The 26,008-nt window shown below is 42.9% G+C and overlaps 2 protein-coding genes across 3 annotated transcripts in view; both read right to left on the reverse strand.

Annotated features, from left to right (window-relative positions):
* Window positions 1-1,520: 1,520 nt before the first annotated feature.
* ddx5 (DEAD (Asp-Glu-Ala-Asp) box helicase 5) lies at window positions 1,521-7,139 on the reverse strand. Of its 2 annotated transcripts, none has more exons than XM_086170885.1 (13): window positions 6,950-7,139; window positions 6,077-6,242; window positions 5,862-5,958; window positions 5,650-5,783; window positions 5,289-5,354; window positions 4,982-5,123; window positions 4,744-4,904; window positions 4,471-4,643; window positions 4,271-4,381; window positions 4,134-4,195; window positions 3,998-4,057; window positions 2,434-2,655; window positions 1,521-2,230 (listed from the first exon to the last, which is right to left on the reverse strand). In XM_086170885.1, the coding sequence occupies exons 1-13, from the start codon at window positions 7,018-7,020 to the stop codon at window positions 1,845-1,847; spliced, it is 1,851 nt and encodes a 616-aa protein (XP_086027011.1). In that variant the 5' UTR covers window positions 7,021-7,139; the 3' UTR covers window positions 1,521-1,844. The 2 variants fall into 2 exon arrangements, with proteins under 2 accessions (XP_086027011.1, XP_086027012.1); XM_086170886.1 differs by having other exon boundaries at window positions 2,421-2,655; window positions 6,950-7,134.
* A 2,169-nt stretch (window positions 7,140-9,308) lies between these two features.
* smurf2 (SMAD specific E3 ubiquitin protein ligase 2) overlaps window positions 9,309-26,008 on the reverse strand; it is a 51,628-nt gene continuing 34,928 nt past the window's right edge. The window contains exons 8-19 of the mRNA XM_086170929.1: window positions 25,766-25,980; window positions 23,184-23,268; window positions 22,213-22,371; window positions 22,012-22,059; window positions 19,134-19,335; window positions 16,482-16,585; window positions 16,129-16,243; window positions 15,821-15,999; window positions 13,322-13,580; window positions 13,045-13,246; window positions 12,080-12,155; window positions 9,309-11,125 (exon numbers count right to left, since the gene is read on the reverse strand). Of these exons, the coding sequence (XP_086027055.1) occupies window positions 11,026-11,125; window positions 12,080-12,155; window positions 13,045-13,246; window positions 13,322-13,580; window positions 15,821-15,999; window positions 16,129-16,243; window positions 16,482-16,585; window positions 19,134-19,335; window positions 22,012-22,059; window positions 22,213-22,371; window positions 23,184-23,268; window positions 25,766-25,980 (1,744 nt within the window). The 3' untranslated portion in view covers window positions 9,309-11,025. The remainder of the gene's footprint in view (window positions 11,126-12,079; window positions 12,156-13,044; window positions 13,247-13,321; window positions 13,581-15,820; window positions 16,000-16,128; window positions 16,244-16,481; window positions 16,586-19,133; window positions 19,336-22,011; window positions 22,060-22,212; window positions 22,372-23,183; window positions 23,269-25,765; window positions 25,981-26,008) is intronic.

Genomic DNA, 26,008 nt, shown 5'->3' on the forward strand with positions numbered 1-26,008 from the left:
AGTGAAGGGTTCCAAGACAAATACCATGAGATAAAAAAAAAAAATTAAGATAGATAGATAGATAGGAGATTTTAGATTTAGATTTTCACATGAAAATCACGTTGATAATCATTTCATTATGTGGAATCACATCATTTGCCCCATGTTACCGTTTGGGTTATTTCTTGTTATGTACATTTCCAGTTAGAAAACAATATCTGAAATTCATTATCAAGTCAAGTTAGATTTTATTTTATGATACCAAATCACAACCCAGAGGTCTGATGACACTTTCTATGGGGAGCAAATCAAGACTACACTAAGAAAATTGACAGAAATGCAACATTTGCCAATGAGCAAGGGACTTGGCGACAGCTCAAATCCCTTAATTCTGCACATTTCAATCAGATCCCATGTTGTAAAAAGGTAAATGAAGAAAACCGAAAGGGTGAATGTAGAATGCAGATATCAGGTTAAAAAAGGTTTGTTCATAATTCTGCGGTATCATGGTGTGAATTTGTCCTTTTTAAATGTCATTTCTATGGAGACATTGCAAAATAGAAACATGTATAAACATGCATTTATATTTTAATCTTGTAAATCTATAATTATTTTGTTTTGGAGGTTTTATATGGAATTAAAGGTCACCATGCAACATGCTCGCATGCACTTCAGCCATAGGTTACATTGCATTGACCTGACAGTAAGACTTGGTAAATTTCTGATTCATTTTTACTTTATTCTTTTTTGCAGACAAATTGTCACCCCATGCACTACAGGTATGACTAAGTACAGGGTGTGGCTTAAAGATTTCCGTATTAAAAAAAAAAGAAAAGCATGAGGAACATTCAAGAGTATTTTCACTGCAGGCATTCTCCACATACTCCCAGGTCCTGTCTATGAAAATATGTGGCAAGGTGATTTCAAGCAGCCGCACCCGCATCGCTTGTGACCCATCATAGGCCCGATGACAGATATGGCTGATGGGCGACGCATGTAGACGATTGCTCCAGTCACATTTCGGTTACTGTTATGCCCGCTGTCACATCCTCTACCATTGAAGGAAAGCAGTTAATATGCTATTAACACATGGATGAGCTATTAGTCATGGATAGATTTCACCTTGAAGCTTTCTTTGTTGTGGAATGTTTTTGGATCAGTTAATCACTTAAGACTCAATCACTTCAGGTTAAAATGTAGCACTTAAATATATTGTTCTTTGCTCCACTGATTGCCCGAGTCATCAGGGTAGGAGCTCTGACTGAGACCCCGCAATTCTAGACTCTGGTCAAGCTTGCTGCAAAAAGGTCCTTCCTGGTCTGCAGATCTGTTCAAACTAGTTTGAGGTCATAAGACTTCAGTTATTCTCCTTGAGGTTGACCTGAAGAGTACAGGAGCAGAGGGTCTGGTTTAAATTTCTCTAAGCAATGTGTAAGTCTAGAAGCACTACGCAACCTTATTCCTTTTGCGTCCATTATGTAGAGGCAGGTTTCAAACTATGATGAGATTGAAGTTTCAACAAAGACTCAGGGAGACAGCAATTACTGAATTTGGTGTTTTATTTGAAAGATCATGCAGTGCACTTCCAGGATAAGAGCTTCTCAAATTCAATGACAAACATGAAAAATCCTTACATCTGTAATAACCTAGTACAAAACATAACTAAACATTACCAAAGAATGTAACAAATTAAATAGCAAATGGGAGGAACCTTGTGCGCAAATACTATTGCTGCACTGCAGATCTTATGTTTGATTAGGTCAAAGTTTTATTATAACCCTGTTGTGTAAATACAAAAAATGAACAGTCTAGATGTAGAACTTAAAAACATCAAAAGCAATAAATTACTTCTTTCAAGTGTGTATTTACTGAGAAAACTGAGGCGGCATGGGGTAGGGCACCAGTGGTGGTGGTGGTGGATGCTGCGGGGCCTGAGCCTGGGGGAAAGGGAATGGGGGGTGACTCGCACCATTCTGTACACCAGCCTGGAAGTTGTTCTGGCCTACGAAAGATCCGGTTTGGTTGCTGCTAAAGGACTGTCCGTTGCCATTGTAATTTGCTCCACTAAAGCCATTGCTGCTGTCTGCATAGCCTCCATTCTGGGAATTTGTGCTAAAAGCTTTATTTGGTCCATTATCAAACCCTCTACCATTATCCCGGTCCTTGAAACTGCCAAAATCTCGTCTTCCAGAGGAAAACCGATCCCGGCGGTCATCTCTGTAATCACCACCTCTGCCTCCCCTTGAACGACCTGGACAGGAAAGAGGACAGGACACAAACAGACACACTTAAGCGTGGCTCTGGCAGCTGTCTGGAACAAAACTTCAGCCACTGACAGAGAGACACCGAGATTACTATCAAGGTATCCACGTCTCGGTTAAACAAAATGAGCAGCGGAGAAAAGTGTAGCTGCAGTTCACTGCACAGTTTCTGTATCTCACCAATTAGATTTACCTCCTCTGACTTCCGCCATCTGGAGGAGCTTGGGGTTGATTGCCTGGTTGGCTTCGCGGAGCACAGAGATGAGGTCGCTGGCCTGCCTTACATTATTTGGAGTGAAGAAGGTATAAGCCGTGCCTGTCTTTTGGCTACGTGCTGTTCTGCCAATGCGGTGGATATAGTCCTCAGAGTTGTTGGGGTAGTCAAAGTTGATGACAAATTTCACGTCTTCAACATCTGTAAGATTGTGTTGCGGTGTGGCATAAAGGAAAAGTAGAACAGCACACAGAGGCATGCGCCAGTGCCACCACAACCAGATCAAAAACAAAGTCGTGTTAGTACTTTCATGATGTGGGAATGGCTGGAAAAGCCATGAGGCTGCAAAAAGTCATTAGATGAAAATTACAGACATACTTAGTCCACGGGGAGACTACGGTGGGAAGAGAAAAACGATGCACACTCCGTCCGCTTCCAAAACCAGAAGATTAAAAATAAAACCCTATCCTCTTTTACCAATGGTCAGAGTTACTTTGGAAAGAGCGCAAAACAAGTCTTCCCCATTACTGGAGTATGCATTCACTAGTCCGTTCCCATTGCAGCCCGTACCCCTTTAAGTCACCCCGCTGTGTCTTGACATCGGTCACGCTACTATACAAACACGCACACAATGTCTCCAATGTGCCAAAACCAGCACTTAAAAACAAGGTCCATTGTCACGTACACTCATGAGTTTCTGGCTATCGAGCTCACAGCGCAGTGTCTCTTGCCAAAGTGTCGATATGGACCAATTAGCAGGATGCCTACAAACAGCGCATCCTCAATCGTCATTGCAAGATTTATCCAGACCCAGAGTTTATATGATCATAGTCTCTCGTTGGCAGGTCTCGACATGACTTTGAAACGCAGGCGAGGGAGGAGTGTGAGCTTGGATTTTGTCCAAGGGTGTCCAACTAGCATGTCCCACTGTCACCAAAAGCGCCAGTAGCCATGTCTTTACAGAGGTGAAGGTATGATCGATCGGTCATATTGCTCTTCCGACAGAAGTTTAACTGCAACATTAACGCCACCCATGCTTTACAACAAGTCTACACAACAGAAAGCACCTTCCAAATGACTCCAATGACTTGCAATGCAGTGCCCAAACATACAAGCAAGACAATAGAAAACAGCACAGCAGGGCTTTGAGCTGGGACAGTTACAGAGCCTGGGTGTGTGAAGCAGTCCAAACCATTGCCAGAGAACGAACAAGCATATGGGGAGGAACTGTGGCCCGCCCTCAACTTGCTGCCATTTTTTGCCAGGCCAGCGTGCTATGCTGCACTTGGGCCTTGTCACCTCTGTTTATCTGCACAACTGGGAGACCCATGCCTCGCCAGTCAGGACACCTCCAAGAATCCTCCTTCCCCCTCTGGAGACCTGGGCTTGTCATGCCAAGGCCCTGCCATACAGACTGCTCCTTCAGGTAAGGGGAGAAACTCAGAAGCAGAAGAGTTAAAGAAAGCAAATACACTTTCTTTTTTCTTTCCTTAAAAAAATACTTTAGAGAATAAAGAAAAAAAAGGTTATGGTGGATACTGACCTAGACCCCTGGAGGCAACATCTGTAGCAATGAGGATTGGAGCCTTTCCATATTTGAACTCTGCAAGGAAAAAAAAGCATGAGGGGTCTTGTAAACCAAACATCAAAAGGAAGTTTGAACAGTCTCTTAACTTTACCATTTAGAACCCAGTCTCTCTCCTGCTGGCTTTTATCCCCATGGATACCCATTGCTGGCCACCTGAAAATGCCAAGCGTCATTACATAGTTGTAGAGCTTAACCGAATGTCAAGTAGTATTATGAATAAACACTTACCCGTCACGTCTCATTCTCCTGGTCAGGTCATCACATCGCCTCTTTGTCTCCACAAAGATAATAGTCTTGTTCTCTTTCTCACTCATGATTTCCTCAAGCAAACGGATAAGTCTAATATTTAAAGAGGGGGAGGGGGTCTATTAAAATACAGGAAAAGAAAATTAGTATAAATGCTGATGTCAGACTGTGTGCGCCCTTACTTGTTTTCCTTTTCTCCATCACTGCAGACATCCACTATCTGTAGGATGTTGTGGTTGGCACTCAGCTGCAGCGCCCCAATGTTGATCTGCACATAGTCTTTCAGGAAGTCCTCTGCCAGCTGGCGAACCTCTTTTGGCCAAGTGGCACTCCACATCAGTGTCTGGCGGTCGGGCTGCACAGAAAATTACCACATTCAAAATGCATGACTTCAACTGTTCCACACCAATGACTATATGGCAGAGGAATTTTTCCCCAGCGAACTAGACGCTTACTCGGATTTGATCGACAATTTTTCGGATTTGCGGTTCAAAACCCATATCCAGCATTCTGTCTGCCTCGTCCAGCACAAGGTAAGTACACCGACGGAGGTTTGTCTTTCCAGCCTCAAGAAAGTCAATGAGTCTGCCTGGTGTGGCAATACAAATCTCAACACCTAAAAAAGGACAAGAAAAAAAAGGAGTAAGGAACAAACCGAAAGTAAATACATTTGCTAACTAAGAAAAATCCTACCTCTCTCAAGATCACGAATCTGGGGTCCCTTTGGTGCTCCACCATAGATGCAGGTGGACTTCAGGCGAGAAGCTCTGCCATACTCTGCAGCCACCTGTTGCACCTGCTGTGCAAGTTCACGAGTGGGGGCCAAGACCAGGCACTGTGAAGGAAGGCATACAGTGGGTCCAATGAACAATATTTGAGGGCTGGTTTAACACCATCTTTTTCCCAGACAACTGCCCTGAGATGTGTGATAAAGACATGTTCTGTGTGACATTACAAACAGTTTCAAGTGGAATACATGCAATAATTTGAGAATACTTACAATAGGCCCATCCCCTCGCTCAAGGAAAGGCTGATGGTTGATGTGAACAATGGCAGGCAACAGATACTACAAATTAGAAAAAAGAAACTGTTAATTTTGTTTCATTACTAACACAAAAAAAGTTTTCCTGAAGTAATGTACATTTCTAAAGACACCGGGACATCACTGTAACTGAAATATTAAATCAATTTTGTCAAATTAACACATGTTCATTCGACACAAGTTGTCAAAAACTTTCAAGACAAACATACTTTGTCACAATTAAACCTTGATGTACATACGTGGTTAAAATGCAATTCCATCTTTTCCTCATCACATAGCCTATGTATAATGGATTCAATGGAAAACAAATGAAACTCACTGAAAGGGTTTTGCCGGAACCAGTCTGAGCAATGCCAACCATGTCATTGCCACCAAGGGCCAGGGGCCAACCCTGAGCCTGGATGGGTGTTGGTTCAGTCCAGTTCTGTTTATTGATCACATCCATCACATAGGCTGGGGAAAAGGACAACAATTAGGTCACCATGGCGAAAGAAAGTCAGCAATAGTGATGTTTAATGACTTGAGACTTACAGGGAAAACTGGCCTCGTGAAACTTGAGGATGGGATTGGGACAGCTTCTCCCTTTCACGGTGATGGTTTTGGACCGCCTGTATTGTTCAACTTCTTGCTGTAATTTTAAGAGATCAATTCGACAAGTTAACTCCAGTGGTTAGAACCATGCGGGTACAACACGTGCTCGAGAGCACAATGCGGTTACGTAACGCGTCGGCCGTGCGGGCACTCACCATAGACCTGTGGGCCACGTCCGGGTGCTGCTGGTAGAAGTTTTTCTCAAACTTGGGGAGCTCGTCCAGATTCCAGTGTTTCTTTCGCAGCCGCTCGCCGGGGTTGCCGAACTTGCCGCCGCCTCCGCCGCGGTTCCCTCCGAAGCGGGGAGGACCACCGCCATAGCTGAAATCGTTAATGGCGGACGATTAAAATGGTAGTTGTAGTCTTTCGATAAAACTACTTAGACTGTACCGCAAGAACATAACACACGCGATTACACTCATTTGGTCTTGCTTGGGTTCAATCCTACGGCAATAATTTACTTTGCAGTCGCCAGAGGAACAACGGAAATAAAACAGCCGGCATTTTGATTCTGCCTTCTGCCACATGGCGAAAAGCCGACTAGCCAACGGTTATTAGCAATATCAGTCGTTACTCAAACCACACGTGTATCGAGGACAAAGCGACTTAGCCATCGACTTTAAAGTAGGAAGAACTTTTGCTTCTAAACTAATAATTTTAACAGAGGTGTGAAGCGGCAAATTCCTGCGTTTTGGTTAACAAACTACCCGTAGCTACGCTAATGCTAACGGGAAAAAGAGGCTATGCCGGGACATGAGGCCAGACAAGGCCTCAAAGCCGGAGACGGCGACGGGATTCGAATCCGTTATTTGTCCGCCTTACCCGGACAAATAAGGTAACAATTAATATATTTCGTCCCGGCTGACACGTTGAAGGGACATTTAATCAAACGAAACGGGAATCTGACATAACCATGAGCCTCATTTCCTCATTTTTCGAGTTTGGGTTATCGCATTCGCATTCAAGTTTCGTCAGCCATTTTCCGTGAGGTATAAAACCGTCGAAAACGAGGTAGAAAATGTACTTACCCTCTGTCTCTATCTCTATCCCTATCCCTGTCTCTGTCCCTCCCGCGGTCTCTATCAGCATATCCAGGCATATTGTTAATATAAAGATAACTTTTATCGATCAACGTCGATAAAAAGGGACAACGGCGACGGTGCTGAAACGCCGGTAAGAAAAAAGGAGGTCTGGCTTATATCGTATCAGGACGTCCCCGTTCTGATGTATCCATCCGCGGAACGCTTATCAACTTTACCTTCTCCGGAATGTTGACAAATTAAACACTTAAACGACATCTAATATGAGATAATATCAGTTAGAAGATATGTAGTCCTCTCAATTCGAAGACAAATAATAAAATAGTTTAGATATCCCAATTCTTTAATTACGTAAACACAGACGCGGAAACTAAAACTACAAACCCGCTGACTTCAGCGGATGGATATGTACCAGTCAGTATCTGGTAATCCGGCCTCAAATACACTTCCGGTGTTTTGTCAGTAAGTAACGTCATCCAGACCAGCCCGAAACACAAAGCAGATGACTTTCCGTCCTAAAAAGCGCTAAATGAACTGAAACTTCGTTCTCATGACGCAGATTTTTGCGTGTGATCTTTTACTTTCAGTACTCTTATCATTAGCTATGATATTAGCGGTGCATAAAATAGATTTTCATAGAGATGATGCCTTAACATAGCGAATTGTTGCTGCCTTCAATCCACAATCTTGTTACCCGTTAAGTCCCATTATTTTGTTACTAAGCTAAATCAAATATACAATCAAATATTTGTCAACGCAACGATAGTTGATACAGACGGTAGAAATCAATTATATCTGAAGTGTATAAATAACAGAACTGTAATACAGAAAGCTTTCCTCACTACCTCACTACAACTAACGCGTTCTAAAAAATTTAACTGGGACGTGAGTTCAAGTTGTTTCTTCCTTATGCTGTAGATAGTTTGAAAATTAATGTAATTCTGCCTGAACACACTATCGCGGTGGTGCATAACCCCTAACCCTGCTGAGGCCCCTGGATGCTCTCAGCTGTCGCAGGCAAACCTAGATACTGGTTTCTTCAACCACGTTTCCTCATCCTCTGCCACATCAGACAAGAGGGCACCTGACTTAATTCAAATAAACACCATGGGAGGTATTAAAGTTGTCTCTCTCCCATCTTCTTGAAAGTGCAGATCGACACTTCATTAATCCCCTCTGTGTTTACAAATCTCGCAGAAACAAGCACAGGAAATATATAGTAATGAAAGACTAGCAGGGCTATAAAGCACTATTATGAAAAGGGGAAAAAAGCCAACATTCTCACAATATACCTGGTAGAAAAAGGGTAAAATGTGATGGTTACGGGGGTGAGATAATACAAAATTCAGGTTTTAGGATCAATGTTCTCAGTTTGTCATGTCTGAGGTGCAGAACAAGGATTCATTTGATGCCTCTCTCTACCAACGGCTTTGGATCAATGAACCCTTTCACGTCTTTTCTGTGGTATGTGTGAATAAACCCCGGGTGGTTGCTCACTGGCCATACAGATGTAAACTTTGCTTGATAGGGCTTTTAAGCCAACCATACACTTGGAAGTATTCAGTGTAAATATTTACCATGCCAAAGGTCATGGCTGCAGCTCGCTGTTGTGAGCAGCCTAAGAAAAAATCCTTTAAATCTGCAGGACATAAAGAAAGAATGAAAAAAAAAAACAGACTAGTTTTGTTTGTATAAGGCCTTACATTGTGAGACAAAGGCAAGTTTAATTAGAACTAATTACACACAAAAATAAAATACTCTTACAAATGATAGTGTTAACATACATCAAATTGCATCATTCAGCTATGAGAGCTAATAGTCCTCCTAGTGGATCATGCTATAAAAAAGAAAAAGAAAATAGACAAGAGCTACAGCTCCGAGTGTCAACTCATTTAATAAAAAGTTCAGTTCTTCAGTGAGAGGCAGCGATGGGGCAATGCGGTGCGGTGTAGTGTGGGGACAGTAGGGTCATCAGCTTGTGCACTGGACTTAAAGGTGGATGAATATCTGGTCTGGAAGTCACCATTAAATACAAAGGGCAACCTCCGTGTGTTTTTGTGCAATTCTTTCGTTGTTTTTTCCTTTTTTTTTCCAAGGATTTTTTCTTCTCGCTTTAAGTTAACGATAAATTACAAGTTGTTTGATCCACATATATGAACAATAATCTTATTACTGTACAAAGCACCATCTGAGGACACTTTTCACTTTGCATACACTTGTTAATATAACAGAAAAAAAAAACATTTCGTGTGTTTGTGTGTATTTGTGTACAAATTTTAACAGTCCACAGTCAGAGATTGCTACACAATCCCTGGGTAACATTCAAGAATTTATTTTTCATTTGTAGAAAACAATCCCCCCCCCCCCGTTTTTTACTCAAATAAAAACACTGACATGACTGTATAAGTAGGCTAAAACAGGATTTCATCACATTCAGTTTACTTTCAACTAAATGTACAAATGGAGACATGCAGCAATTAGTGTTTGTTAATGGTCTACTGTGGGCAAAACTATGCAAAGGATCAGCCAGTTTAGCCTCGTAACATTCAGGAAATCAAGCTGATGGTCAGAATTGAGTTTCTTGTCAAGAAAATGACATCACAAACTACATGACATCTCCTGAGAATGTGGCAAGGTCGAGCTCTTCAACTCTTTCTTAATATATTTTGTGGCCACAAATAGATGGGACACAAGTAGTGTATTGTGCACTTTAAACAGTAGTATGTCAATGGTTAAAGTTGCCATTACAAGACAAACGTTAATGCTATTTAGCACCAAATGGCTAGAAGGTAGTAGAGGTTTTTCCTTTTTCTCCCTAAAAACATGGAGGCAGCACGAAATAGATCGTAATGGACTTTGGACTCTTCGATTCAGAACCAAAAACATTAGAATTCAGGCGTACAGCCCGGCTACAAAACCGTTAATTCCAAATTAAAGGGAAAGTTAAAAACAATAAACACATGTTGCTCCACAACAAACTCAGCAGAATTTAAAGGGTCCGACTGACGATAAAAAAAAGATAATAATAGTAATCAAATTAATTTTGGCACTCAGGAGATTGTGTGTTTGGGATCGGTTTGCTTGTAAAACAAACCTTTCCTTGCACAGTAAGGTGAGGTCTAGGATTAAAATGCAAAACTGAAATACAGTCAAGCTTAATTCTGTTCGCTCCAACTGTGTATTAGAAATTTAAAAAATAACATTTTGCAGTAAAATGGAAAAAGGGTTGACATATATATATATATATATATATATATATATATATAACAGCAATAAATTATACATATTATATAGGATTTTATGGATATTTCTGATTTACCCTGTGATAAGAAAAACAACACATTTCAAGCGATTCATTCATTTAGTCATTTTCAAACAAAACCGGGTGTTCAAAACGAGAAATAGGGTTTTAGGAATGCAGAGTTAGTTGCGGGGCAGCGACTCAGAGTGACGATCTCTGCTGCAGTCTTTGGAGCAGGTTGTGATTCAGGCTTGCCTTCTCTTCTGCACATCCTTCGGCATTACTGACGGCCCCATTAACATGACTGAGGAACCAAAATGGGCCTGAGTTATCCATGTTTAATATCAAAGTGTAGTGTTTCCAAGTGGTTGTGGTAACCATTAATAAACCCTGTACTCTAGCAAAACACGGTTATTGTTTCGGAATGGACTGATGGTGTTTAGACTGGTGAGAGGGAGCGATGCTACATGGAATAATAGTCGGTATTCTTAAATGCTAAAATGAACATATAAAAAGGGAAGAGCCGGCTAATTTTGCAGGTTCCACAAGTTAGTAAATAGTCTGAGTTATTAGCAGCTGAAGTGATCATTATCAATGATGAAAAAACAAAATTAAAAAAAAAACAAATAAAAAGAGATAAAGGAGGATTGGGTCTTAAAAGACCACAAATGCATTTTCTGGTTGTCTGCCACCCTCCTTTAGCTTGGCCACATGTCCACGGGAGGATAAGGTTTTCCCGGAGTGAAGCAACCTCGACCAGCCCCATCTGATCTTGGCCAAACCCGTGGCTCCTGGGTTGGTGAGTTCCATACGCACCGGCGACTCACTCGACAGCAAAGCCGCACGTCTCCTCAATAGCAGTTAGCAACTTGTCGTACAGTTTGTCATAGTGCTCATAGGGAGGAATGTCAATCCGATTGAAACTGTAACATACAGATGAGGAGAATTTGAAACCATAGTTAGTGCAATATCACATAGTGCATGTTAAGATTAGATTGATGTAACACTTCACATCCATATTAATTATGTGTCACTTCCTCAAAATGAAACTTCTTGCTGCTCCGGAATTGTCTGAAATGTCCAAAAGTCACATTAAAGTGAAGTTCAAAATTTCCGCCAGTGCAGGGCTCCGCAGTTTGATCCATTCGCTTGCAAATGTGAGCAAAATGTGCAAACAAACAAACGGTTTCAGGTATTTGGACTGATTTTCAAGCATTGTTGGTCAAATGGACGGCACAGGTTATTCTTTTATTTTAGGTTTTCTCGTGTTTGATATGGAAAAATAGGGAGTGTACCTGTAACAAATTTACCGATAGCATGCCCACAAATAAGCTTCCTGCACGTATGAATTCACCTTAAGGGATTCCATCGCATCTGCAGCTACGTTTAGCTTCGTGACAAGAGGCACAGAAGTGAGAAAGGAGTCTGCTAGTCAGTCACGCTAATTTGCCAGGTAGTGGTCTTTTGGCGGTCAGTGAGAGCACGTCTACTTGCTAAATGACAAATTTGGCCTCTGAACACAGGATGTGTGCTTAAAAATAAAAGGACAATATGCTCGTCAATCAATCTGTAAACTGAGGCTCATCCCGAAAATAGTGTCCGTTATCTGCACAGTGAATCCATAAAAATGGTGTGCCAATAGCTTTGCAGTTATTCTAAGTAATGTTTAAAATTCACATGTACAACAACACCCTTTCCACCCACTGCTAATAGTCATCGCTACTGAAAACTGCATGACTATATTCAGTACATTATTCCTTATCTTCTTCACCAATGATATGAAAATGTATACTGCTTGGCCGAAAGCTAAATTCAGGGACATAAGATCTCTTTTTCTGGAAGGCAGGTTCTGTGTGCACAAAGCTCATGTTCCTCACCAGGTGTGGGCTTTGGGTAGGTTGTTGGTATTGGCATCGATCTGGTGGATGGTAAAGAGCCGCGGGCCAGCAGCTCCTGCGGAAAAACAAAAAAACAGGTTTCAGTCAAAACTGCTCAGTAAAATTGACTTGAGTAAATATAAAACAAGTCATGAAATTTGGTTAAAGCTAATTTGATACTGGCAGGCACCGACTTATCTTTGCAGTCTGACAGATTATGAGAAAAAAAAAACACGCATTACACACTGACAGCGATTGGACTTCACACTTCAGACTTAGCCATTTAATTTTTGTTACATTGTCTATATAGACTGACAATTTTAATTTAATTGTATATTCAGTAGCTTTGAAACCCAGACCGAAGTGGCATTGGACTATGCAAAAGGTCCCTCAAATAATCTAGTGAAGTATAAAAAATGTTTCTTGGTCTGTTTTGGTCACATCTTTCCTTCTGGTAGAAAGAACAGTGATTTCGGATGGAGCTGCCGGCTCCTGATCATGGCAAACTCCTCGCTCCTATGCAGTCAGTCTCTTAGGGAAAAAAAAAAAAGTTACCCGGGATGGTGCAGCTTAACCATTGGACTATCTGCTGACCTCACTAAATCGAGTTCGCCTAAGGTTGGAGAAACACGCCTCCTACGAAATTAAACACTTGGCTCCAAAAACTGGGGATGAATGCAGTCTGACGCATTTCTGTGCAAAAGTATGTATATTTTAAGCTCCAAACCATCTTTTGTTACATGAACAAGCAAATGCTTGGCAAGCTAAAACCCGTGTGCATAAACCTGAGAATATTATCCATGTTACACCAGCACAGTGTCTGAAGCTGTCCGCTAATGCCTATCCCTTTCATCGGTAGAGCACTGCACATGCGAACCAGTTCAAAATGGGTCTGATAAGTGTTATCCTGTATCCCCTTTCTACAGAATGACATGACTAATGTGTCTTGGTACTTGTGTAATCACCTTGGAGGGCCTTGAAGCCTTGCAGGGGAACCCTGGAAGAGCCAGTCACAAACTGCAGCAGACGGGCTCGACGCTCCTCGTCAAATGACTCCACTGCTTTCCAGAACCATTTCACGATGTTGCTGTCTGGGGTGCAGTGCTTGAGCCGAGTGTTGGACTTCCAGTCGTTGATATCGATTTTACCCAGGCCGCACACAATCAGCTGCAAGCAGGGGAATGATGTTTACGGTCGCTTTGGAAGAGGTGTGAAATATGAATGTGAACGAGAAGACGGTACCTCTAGCTCCTTCTCGTCAAAAGCCTTCAGCAGGTGTTGAGGGATGACTTCGTTGAAACCCTTCTGCAGAGCAAGGAACTGGGCTTCTATGCCTCTCAGGAAACGCCAGTTGACGTAAAGGCGGACATATTCCTTCTTAGTGTCCTGGGTGACAGGGATGCTTTTGCCATTGGGTTTCAGCTCATGCTGAATGATTTCTCCGTAGGCATTGTGTTCAACACAGAAGGTGTGGTCCAGCACACCTGTGATGTCATTGTCCCTAAAGACACAATTTTTCAAATTATTATTAACTATCAAAATAAAAAAGTTATTTTTTTTCACTGAAGGGAAATATTATAAAACGAGATTTAAAAGCATTTCAATGTCAGTGACCTTGATGGACAGCAGAGGAAAAAGCAGACTTTAACGGAAACTGTCAGTGAACGGCGCAGTGAGTAAACACAGTGCAAATACAGGGCTCAGGTGATCAATTCATATTAGTGGTGTTGCTTAATCTGAGCTGGTTTGGAGACATTTTTTGCTCTTTTGGCATACACCTTCAAAGTCTGTAAATACATCACGAGATTTAATCTTCTGCAAGACTTCAACAATAAGGTCCGGCTTCCATGGCCAACACCCATGGAATTCCACAAACAGGTTGGCAAATCCAAACAGATGTGTTACATGATATGCCCCAAATTATCCAAAAACAGAAGTTTAAAGCTTTCTCTGGGCTTTAAATATCTATATCAACAAGTGACAATGATATCATGACACAAACATTCATGTCATACTTTAACCAAACACTGACTTGGGTTTTACTGTGTTGGCGGCTGGTAAAAAAAATCACATTCTCTCAAATTTGTTATATTTCCTCTGCTCCGAACTGACCCTTTCAATTCAGCCACAGACTGTACGAAAAAAAAACAAGAATAAATACATGGATGGAGCCACAAACCACAAGTTTGGCTTTCTGACTGTTGCCATTTTGTTTTTTTTGTGATCCGAAATATTCATATTTTGACAAAGGACTGGAGTGGTGTGAGAGTAGGAACTGACAAAAGGTAGCAGTTAGTGACAACTTGTATTAAGCTCTGAGCAGTTGGAACATTGGTGTAGTCTTGGCCATTTGAGAGTCTGTGAGGATCGACTAACTTTTTAAGCTGGCCACGCATTGCAACCCACAGATGGTTTATCAGGTATGTCAGTCTCACTTCTGAACAACAGCTGTTTAATCAACAGTCAAATCAAAATTTTACCGATATTCTTAAGGAATTAAATCATACATTTTTGGATTAAAATCATGTAAAGCAAAATAATTTGTGCCTTTGAGGTAGTTTTAATACTCAGGGAGCACGATTGCTTTCAGTAAACCATCATCATCATCTCACACGATTCTTTTAGACAAACACCTGATGTCTGTTGAGCACAATTAAAAGTATCTGCTGCCTCTAGTTGGTTTTGCATACCAGTAAAAACGTCAAATATATTGCCTTGATTGAAAATAATACAACTTAAATTATCTTGGAAGTTGCTTAAGTACAAGAATTCTTTGCCCGAGGTCATTGTACACACCAGAATAATGCACATTGTATGTAGTTTTGAGTATTATTGTAAGGCACATCGCGTTATAAGGCGCATGACAAAACATACGGTAAATAAAGCGAAACAAAACAGTCGGTTTAGTCAAACTTGATTCAATCTATTCATCTTGCTTTGCTCCCTCGGAAACGCTGTTTGGTCTTCTTTACTTGGCACACTTCATCTGCTAGCTTCCTCCACTTCAGTGCCACTGATTCACTTATGTTGAATTCTTCTGTGGCTGCTCTAGTTCCATGATCTACTACGTGACTGATAACCTTGAGTTTAATTATGCTTCATAAGCATGTCTCTTAACAGGTGCCATTTTTAAGGGGTCTTCATACACACAAATGTTAAGTAATGTTATGTCGACCTACAGTACATACTGGTGTTACAAAAAGTGGCAGAGGTAAGCGCCCTCCGTACTGTTCTGATTGGCGGACACCTGAAGTTAGTGTGAGGTTGGAACAATGTTGTCTTCCAGCACTACGTTTAGTTATGCAACTTTGTCTGACGTTGCAACCCATATTCAATCGAGGACCGACTTTAACACAATGTTCCCCTATCAGGTGGGAACTGTCCCACAATCAATTAAGCGGAGCAGCTTCGCTACTTACCAAAGTCACACTAAAACATTTCAACAGATGTTTGAGTTCAGTGTTCCACATCAAAATGGTTCAAAGTCAGTAAGCACAACAACAATTCATACCTAAAGCGCACTGCATTATAAGGTGCACAACCGATTTTTGAGAAAATGTAAGGATTTTAATTGTGCCTTATAGTGCAAAAAATACGGTAATTTAAATCTGATGGGACTTAATCATTGATAAAGGAGTTCAAGTCGAATTGCCACGACAAGGAGATCTCGTAAAGAATTCACCATGTGCTGGATATGCCAGAGAACCTCCACGGACATATTGTAAAGGGTCTTGTACGTACAGGATCCAGACAAGGCTGTTGTGCAGGTCGGGGTCTACAGACTCCATGTCATCCAGGGTGATGGGTTTACCCAGCAGCTGTTTGTAGAAGGGCAAAGTGAAGCCGCCGTCTATGTAGTGGCCGTGGAAAACTGCCATCCCCATGATACGGCCCACGAAGTGGAAGTATGACAAGTGCTCCTGTGTGTTACAAGTAAAACCTTTAGTTTTCAAACGAGAGGGCAAACTATTCGCTAGAGGTAAAGGGTATACACTTGGATATGTGTTCGACAGTATGTTTTTTTGTTGTGTGCCATGGCCGTGACTCACTGGGTTGACAGCAGAGTCCGGGTTGATTTGCAGGGTGTAGATGTCATCGCGGGAGTACTGGAACAAGCCGTAGTATGGATTCAGCATCTCATGTGACAGCAAGTAGAGCCACTCCCTGCACACAGATGCGCGCACACACAAGCACACCAGAGATGAAGGGCAGTTAACAGCTAAAAGACCACTGTGCACTGGGTTTCTGGCACATTATCCATTTTAGACATTATACTAAATGTGTACTTTTTGACACTACCACTAGGAGGCAGACCTCCGTATCCAAGGTGATGCAGCGTTCTCAAAGCTAAGGACCGTTTCTCATGAAGTTTGCCCGCCCGTTTGTGCCGATGCACCCTTACCTCGCTACTCCTCCGTAGTCCAGTCCCTCTTCTCCCCTGAACTTGACCATGAGCCTCTTCCACAGGTCTTTTGGCCTCATCTTCATGACTTGTCGATACGATTCCTGCAAGGCAACCAAACAGAGACAGGAACTTTTTAGCAGACAGCTTAGGTTAAATATAGAAGTTGAAAACTTAAATATAGAAGTTGAAAACTCGAATCATCAACTGCAAAATCAATGCCTTTAACCCTTCAGTGGAAAAAAAACAACGAAGACACTATTGTAGATGTGCCAGTAATACCTTCTACCTTCATGGCATTTAAGCCCTATGCTTTATACAGTAGTGCTCATGTCAAGTCTGCAGAGCGCATGGACATGAATAATGTTTAATGTCACTTATTATATATACACACTATATGGCTAAAAGTATTCGGTCATCTGCCTTGACTCGCATGTCAACTTAAGTGACATCCCATTCCTAATCCATAGGGCTCAATGTGATGTCAATCAACCCTTTTCAGCTAGAACAGCTTCAACTCTTCTGGGAAGGCTGTCCACAAGGTTTAGGTGTTTATGGGAATTTTTGACCATTCTCTTAGGTCACATGCTGATGTTGGAGGAGAAGACTTGGCTCTCAGTCTTCGCACTAATTCATCCCAAAGGTGTCCTATGGGGTTGAGGTCAGGACTCTGTGCAGACCAGTCAAGTTCATCGACACTAGACTGTGTCAACCATGTCTTTATGGACCTTGCTTTGTCATGTTGGAAAAGGAAGGGGCGAGCTCCAAACTATTCCCAAAAAGTTGGGAGCATGGAATTGTCCAAAATGTCTTGGTATGCTGAAGCTTTCAGAGTTCCTCTCACTGGAACTAAGGGGCTAAGCCCAGCTCCTGAAAAACAACCCCACATCATAATCTCCCCTCCACCAAACTTCACACTTGGCACAATGCAGTCAGACAAGTACCATTCTACTGGCAACCGCCAAACGCAGACTCGTTGCTCCAGAGAATGCGTCTCCACTGCTCCAGAGTCCAGTGGCGGCCTACTTTACACCACTGCATCCAACGCTTTGCATTGCACAAGGTGACGTGTGGCTTGGATGCAGCTGCTCGGCCATGGAAACCCATTTTATCAAGCTCTCTGCACACTGGTCTTGAGCTTATCTGAAGGCCACGTGAAGTTTGGAGGTCTGTAGCAATTAACTCTACAGAAAGTTGGTGACCTCTTCGCACTATGCGCCTCCCCATCCGCTGACCCCGCTCCGTCAGTTTACGTGGCCTATCACTTCGTGGCTGAGTTGCTGACACTCTCAAAGACTTCCATGTTTTTATAACAGCTGACAGTTGATTGGAATAGTTAGGAGCAAGGAAATTTCACCACTGGATTTGGTGCACAGGTGGCATCCAATCACAGTTCCACGGTGGAATTCACTGAGCTCCTGAGAGCGACCCTTTCTTTCACAAATGTTTGTAAAAGCAGTCCACGTGCCTCGGTGCTTGATTTTATACACCTGTGGCCATATAAGTGATTGGAACACCTGATTCCGAGGATTTGGATGGGTGAATGAATACTTTTGGCCATATAGTGGAACTGCACCACCTTGGAAACCTCATGCTTTCTGGACAAGACTGGCATCGTGAAATGTTTCACACCAGAAATGGCAACAGGTTTGCACTTTGAAAAACCACTCAGCCTGACACAGTATTCATCCTCTGCAAAAGCTGCAGGTCAATAGAGGTAATTAAAAAGAGCGGTTGAGGATAGAATAATAAATCCTTCTTGACTATCAGGACTATGCACTTTGGATGCATCGGGCAACTATGAGGTGCAGTGGGAGGAGTTGGACTGTCAAAAAAGTACACATAATAATAGCTCTGAGAGTCCACGGGCTAATGCTTGCGTCTTTGGCCATAATTTAAATGCTTCAGCTGGTCTGGAAAAGCTATGCCGCTCCCATAACCTCTAGACATCTTCTGCCCTGGCCTATCTTTCACATTGAGATCAACTGACAAAAATGTCTCAGTTCAGATAAACAGACATAGCGTTTCCAGCACATTCCAGTGTATATTTTATGAGCGCCATGTGGTCCGTTGCAGGTGTTGCTGTGCCGATAAAGGCCCTGCGTCTTGCAGAGTCAGGCGGCGGGAGAAAATTTACTTGGGAAAAAAAAAAATCCTCATCTAAAAGAGGAGGTCTGCTTTAGATTTGCACAATCATACATAACCAAGTGAAAAAGGGGCATTATCAGATGTTTAAGGGAGTAAAAGCCTACGTACAATAGGTAATAAATAAAGAATTACAAACAGTTTGGTAACAACTATTAATGGGGCAAATCAAGTACTCTGGGATTCTTTGGAAACTGAGAAGAATTTCAACTGCCAGAAATGGTTTCAATGTGCCGTACACTAGATGACATTCACCCATACACCGATGGCAGCAGAGCTGCCACATAAGGTGCTAACCGGGCCATCTGTTGCAACTTGGGGTTTGGTGACTCGCCCAATATGTAGAAGGGAGGAGTCGGGAATTGAACCCCTAACCTTCCGATGGGAGGGACGCCCCACTCAACCAACTGAGTCACAGCAGCCCCATGAAGTAAAACACTTTCTGTACATTTTTTTTTCAGCTTTGTTTCACCCGTTCATATCAGTTAGCACAAGCTCTATGCATACCTCAAAGATCTCCTCACGGGACACCTCTATCCGGCAGTGACCGGCCTGAGGCTGCTGCTGCGATAGCTCCTGTCGGAGGATCTTCAGCTTCTGGACAAGGTCTCTTTTGTACTTGGGCACGGTAAGGCACTCGGCCTCTTCTGGGAGCTGACCTGGGGACATCAGAGCCTGCTGGACCTGATCCTTCAACTGGTTTTGGCGACTGACGGGGAGGAAGAAAAACAAAAAACAGAGAATGAGTTAAACAAGGCATAGGACGGCAGGAAAGGAAAAAGTCCAGAAGAAAAGATTTGGAACATTAATAGCAAAAGCGGTATTTCTTCGATGTAAGACAAACTCCAGAACATCACAAACAAGTTTACTAATGAGAAAGACGTAAACAAGAGCTCTTTCAAAAACAAAACAAAAGCCACAAATCTCAGCGGAGGGGCTTCCTGACAGTGATTGTCCTGTCTGTTCTCCGCTGACTGCAAAGAACTAGGCGTAAACACGCTGAGGTCATCTGGGAAGCACATCGAGTCAAACAGCTGCCTCGGCCAGCAGAGACGAGTACATGGCTGTGGAGATGGGGTGGTTGGAGGTGAGATGTCTGTGTCTGTGTGTGTGTGTGTGTATGTGTGTGCACACACACGCACCTTCACATCTCCACCCGGCAATGCAAAAGAGAAATTCTGCACCAAGAATGAGACTATGCTAATCCATGCTCCATTACTTTTGTACATTTGAGGTAATGTAGAATCACCATTCCAAGCCTGCAGACACATTATGCATAAAGGTTTTGATGACCAAAATGCTGCATTGAGGAAGAAGACTCAGTGTGCATCAGACAGGGAGACAGAGGATCAAAAGACCCTCAACTGGGGCTGCAGTCAGGACTATTTGCACAATGCCCTCTTGAATGTCGGTGGGGGTCGCAGGCTTTCCCGTGTGTACAACCTAGGAAGTCTTCAGAGGGTAAACATCCTATCACTTAAGTGCCATCCCAAGTAGGTGGGCTTAACAGACTATTTACTATAAACTGATATAAATAAAACAATGGCTTCTCATGTAAACATTTTAGGCACTGGAAGATGGACAGATGCTACAGCTAGCTTTCATGCTAGAGCAGCTAGAGGGCTGCAATTTGGCAGAGGAAGGGTCAATAGAAGTCAGGATGTGGTCTTTGTGCCTGCAACAACATTTATAGGTATTTATCCTACATTCATTTTCTGCAGTCTCAATGACAACCCATTTTGTTTCTTGTCTCTGCCAAGTAGAGTCAGGTTTTGTTTTTTCAATCACTTCCTGTGTTCCCACAACGCCACAGGGTCTCATAGGACACTCAAAACCTCCTCGAGCCCCTTTATTTCCTGCAGACTAGACTCCGAGGGAGGGAAAGGAAGCAGGAAGGGCACTCTCCTGACAGCACCCAAACATCGTAGACAACTCAGAGGGTGGGAGGGGGAGACAGAGGAGACACAGAGCATCTCTTCCTGCACTTTCACCCATATATCAAGCATTCCTGCTGTCTCTGGCACTCTCTCTAATGTTTGTTCCCCCAGTATTTTCCTTGTCTCTCCTAATTCATGGCGATGGACGGAAATCTGCCATGTGTTGTGGGAAAACATTAGCTTCAGACTTGTGTTGTTTAAATTCTGCAAAGATTTTGCAACATATCACAAGTCTTGTGAGAGAAGAAGATTTTTTTTTGACTAGAAAGTGTGTTTACCTACTGGATACAATGTATTTGGATATGAATCAGCTACATGAACAGGGAACTGCATCATGGAGTATGTGTTATAAATGCTTAGCCAATAATTTAAGAAAATAAAAAAATATGACAACAGAAAACTGAATGATATGATTCTCAAACACATTTGCAGGATGTTGCATGTGTGGTAAACATTTGTCAAGTCCCCAACCTGACTCAGAGTTGATTGATCAGCAACAGACTAGCGCGAAATCTTCAAAATGCCAAGTCAGGACAGAAACTGTGTAAAAGGCTGATAGTTTCATTACTGTTGGGAGACGATGATGAGATTTGGGGTAATTTCAAAAAAGCCGTGTTTTCTCGAAACACCAAATTCCTTATAATACTAATCACAGCTTTTGGGAGATAACATGTAGTTTAAAATAATGTTTTCACTCAGGCTTTTACACATCCAACAGACAATCTAATGGCAAGATTATAACATAGTTGTGCATAGTCATGCTAATGACTAAAAGTCTACATTCGAAATAGACTGGAGGACCCGGACAAACTGGGAAAAGAAAAAAAAAAAAAGAATTAATATAAAGTCCCATACATGGTCTTGGATGGGTCTGAAAGGGATAAAAGAAACCTAATCTCGCCACAACACATTCTGTGGTAATCACAGTGGTGTGTTTGAGCAGCTGCACTTGAGAGGAGACCGACACACGTGCATCCAGACGTACCAAAGCACAGAGCCATGAACCAGACACATAAACCTACCAGATAAACACATGCCCCATTAATGAAATGGCTCGGACATCAAATTCATGCACCATTTCCTGGACCCGAGAGGTTCTCCTGGCCTTGCCATCGCAGCCGTGGTTTCCGTGTTTGTGGCAGACTGTGCGCCATAACATACAGTATGTATGATCAAAATCTCTACGGGGCTGAGGAATTTGAATAACTATGTGGAAAGAGTGTGTTTAATGTTGTGGAAGTCTGTGTGTGTGTGTGTGTGTGTGTGTGTGTCTATTAGTGCATAAAAGTCTGCACAGCAGATGGGCTCCCCTGAGTTCTGACTGTTGACAGGTGCTGAACACACCTTTGCATGAGATCCCAGTGACCAACACTGACGAACGGGGGGAGGCAAGGTATGTGTGTCTGAGAATGTCTAAGGGACAACTGGACGGGAGCCCGGAACCTTACCTGACATTCTGACTTTCGATGGCTCCCCGAGATCCATTGGTGCTTGGACTGCAAACGTAAAACAAAGAAACATGAGGACAGGAAATAAATAATTTACAGACAGTCTGTGCTTTGCCTGTAAGTCATGTGATGTGTGTGTGTGTGTGTGTAGTATATTGGACTCACTGTGGAGTGTTTTCAATCAGTAATTGTGTGACTCACTTTAGAACTAAATGCAGGTTAGCGGAGAGCCGAGGGTCTGTGAACTGTGTGGTTCGATTGTTGTGGTCGACAAAATAGACCCTCCCGGTGGCAGTGTTCCGTATTTCCCATCCAGGGGGTAAAGGGCCCAGCTCTTCACAGTTCACATTACTCAGATCTCTGAGACATCACAAAGAAAACATCCCACAATAAACCATTAGTATGTGATGATTTAAAGAAAACACAGTTGGCTTAATGCGGGAGAAGGTAAGGCACACGCACGTTCACAAAATAAGCTTTAATACACTGGAACACGAGCAGGGATGCCTGAATACTTAAATTTATGTTTCCGTCAAACTTCATTTTTTCTGCTGCCTTGCAAACTTTTTCAGCAGAGCTGCTTGGAAAACAACGCATCAGTACAAAATATGGCGGACCTGTTATCCTCATCCCGTCTCCACTGGCCCATTTGATGTAAGCTCGCAAAACAGAGCCGCAAGATGGAGATGAGGTTTTGGCTGATGGTTCGGAAAAGATTGGTGTCCAGGTATCTCAACATCAGCAATGCTTTCTCGACTATTTCTGGAGGACGCTACAACCTATTTTGCAAATGCACATCCTGTTCTGCTGGACTTTGTTAATACCACCTACGTCTGTCTGACAAACCTCCCAAAAGCCCCATGTTACTGTTGGCCAATCGTCCAAGAATAAGGCACTTAAGGAGTCATCCTGCATTATGTTAAACCCATAATTACCTTAGAGGTTCTCAGTCAACTACAGCCATGCAAAGTATATAAAGTCCTTTTAGTGAGTTAGAAAACCATTACTTCAGATTTCAGTCGACAGTGTTCCCACTGAAATATGCATCTTGTGCTTTGCATGGTGTGTTATCAGTCCAACCCTCATTCTAAAAAGTTAAAAACAAGTTCAACACTCGTTTCAGAACAATGCATATTGTCGTAGTGAGCTCGCAGATTCAGCGGCGGACATACCTGGGTACTCTGGGGTCATGCCAGGTGCTGACACCTGTCTGAGTGTGCAGGAAGTACACTTGGCCTTGCTGCGTCGTCCTCTGTTCTGTAGGGAGACGGAGAGGCTAAGTGATACAAGATGCGGCGAATGCTGGTTACACAAGAGTGCAAACAAGAATAAACCGGGTCAACCCGCAAGAACCTCTGTATAAAAAAAAGGTGTAAATCTTGTCTACAGAGGCACTCATTCGTCCAGGTCATGGTTAATTCTTGTCGAAATCTTTTCATGGCAGCTGGACTTCTTCTTCCCCTGAAGACGTTTCACCTCTTATCCGAGAGTTCGAATTCGAAATTGGAGAAACCCCTCGGAGGAGACGTGAAACGTTTCCAAAGGAAGAAATTCAAGTCCTGTTGCCACGAAAAAAGATTGACAAGGAGTGTAAATCTTGGGTTTTATTTTAAAATGAAAGATTTTTAATTTTCGGCCCCACGGAGACGGATTACGCGACATGTAATGTGTCTGTAAGCGAGCTGAGGATAGATAGAGCCGGTGGAGACAGGGGTTGGAGGGAATGGGGTTCCTAACCTTGGGGAGGAAAGGAGAGGAGACACGGGGTCGTCTGACAATGCAGGTAGCAAGCTCATTCATCACAGGCTGACTGATATTTCCGCTGAGCGGTCTGCCTTCCACACCGCCTTTTGGCAAACCCCCATGGCCACTTAAAAGGGAATGCATGCATAACCTCTCACATGTAGCACAACCCCAGTGTGTCTTATACCCCTGCAGTGACACCTTTTGGCTTATGTGCACTCGCGTGAGCGTCGGGGGATTTGGAGGAAACCGCCAAACCTTTAAAAAGCGTCACGGACAGAGATAGAAAGAGTGACAGGGACAAAGCGTTGCGAGATGTGGCGCCTCCTTATCTGAGGGACTGAGTGTAAGGTTATGTTGTGTTTCTGGGCCTCTGAAAATCCTGTAGAACATTTTTACAGTGAGGATAAACACAACTCCCTCGGGCTGTGTGGAGGATTGCAGCTGCTGTGTGTGTTTGCTTTTTCAATGAATGCATCTGATTGTTTGAGCGTGTGCATAAAAAAAAATAAAATAAAATAAAATAAATAAATAAATAAATAAATAAAAAAGGGAGGGGGAGAGGGAATGTCAGCCGCCTTTTACAGCTCGATCAATTCAATAAGATTGTCTCAAATGGAGCCAGTATTTCACACCCCTTGTGCTGAGCTGCGGTATCATCGGCGGCGCGGAGCTGAATGAGGCCACAGATAAGCGGGGTTACTGAGCTCAGTCTTTGAGGGGAGGCGGGCAGAGGAAACAAAACAGCTTTGCAAGGATGACAAGATTCATCGTTGACTGTAGCCTCCGCGGCATCAAAAGATTTTTCTTTGTGCACTCGGAGCAATCAGAGGTTCTATTGTGACGTTAGAAAACAGTGGTTAGTGTGCAGTGTTATTTGCATCATTCTAGCGTAAAAGCACAAAACAAAAGGAGTGCTCTGGGAGAAGAAGAAAAAGAAATAAAAATCAATAGAGGGCAGCAAATTACCAGAAAGTTGGGATGTTCTCTATAGCGTGAACAAGAATTAGTAAGTGATGGATTAACGTGATACTTGGGAGCCAAAAATCAGATTCTTCCGAAAGGTGGCAAGACTGGGCAGCCTTGTGCTGCGACAGTGGGGAACGGAAAGCCGCCTGGATCCTTGTCCTAATGTCCCCTGCCACTGCCCGGTTACGAGTACAAAGAGTCACTAGATGTGCCTACAGGAGAACTTTGGCACAGCTGAGGCTTCTTTGTGTTACAGTGACCCATCGCCATTGAGTGATGATAAGCAAAGCGAGCGGGGGGGGGGGATAAATGAGCCACAGACCTTAAATGCTACAGTGCTACAGTGTTCCCTCTTCAGGAACAAAGGGGTACTAACAGAAAAGGCAAACCGTACCAAGATCATTTAGGATAAGATTATCCTTTAATCCCTCAAAGGGTACACGAAACAAGAAGAGGGATTAAAAGACAGGCATTAGAGGAGATTTCGAGAGTTGTATGACAGCCATAATGGTTAAGTATTTTGGTTATTTAAGCTAATCACCAGCATTAGTGTCCATGAAGTCAAATTTGCCTTCCAACAACTAATGGCCAAAGTCAGCATTTGAAACGTTTTCCATTTAAATCATAAATCCGCTCAATACTTTGTAAATTTTTGCTCAGTTTATGAACAACTGTAATAGTCTGACAAGGGAAACAGAGCTATAGAATTTATCCTAACATCGGGAGCACACCTGGAGTCGACCCCTTACCAATTATGGGGATTTATTCTTTTATCCCAAAGATCTTTCAACATTACTTAGGCCAAGATCAGTGTGCACAGCTCTGATGTTTACCCTTCAAAACTCACATCTATCATGTGTGACAGAACAGCTGTTACTCAGAAGTAACAAAATACTATCATGATAAACAGCAGTGTGTGTGTGTGCTAGGATAATTAAAAAGGGACTGAGAAATGAGGCTCATATTTTAGCTCTGATAATCTCCAAAATGCAGGTGAACTGATTTCATTCAAACACTTTGTGGCAATGGCTTCTGCACTAACCATATCCCTCAGGGAGGTCAGGGGGTGTGTGTAGGTGGGTTCTGCTCATGTAGTTGCGATGCCTCTGGGAGCGGACACGTCGTTCCTGGGCCCGCTGATCGCTGTCGCTGGGGGGTAACACTGTCGTGGGCGTGGCCCCGTTCGTGCTGATGGGGGTGTTCTCGTCCACGATGCAGCTGAGAGGCCGGCCAGGGCTCGAGTACTCCGTTGCAGGTCTGGGGGGGGGGGGGGGGGGGGGAATCA

This window comes from Fistularia commersonii, chromosome 23, assembly GCF_037954325.1.
Source record: "Fistularia commersonii isolate RoL2024-O1a breed Wild chromosome 23, RoL_Fcom_v1.0, whole genome shotgun sequence".
Taxonomy (NCBI): domain Eukaryota; kingdom Metazoa; phylum Chordata; class Actinopteri; order Syngnathiformes; family Fistulariidae; genus Fistularia; species Fistularia commersonii.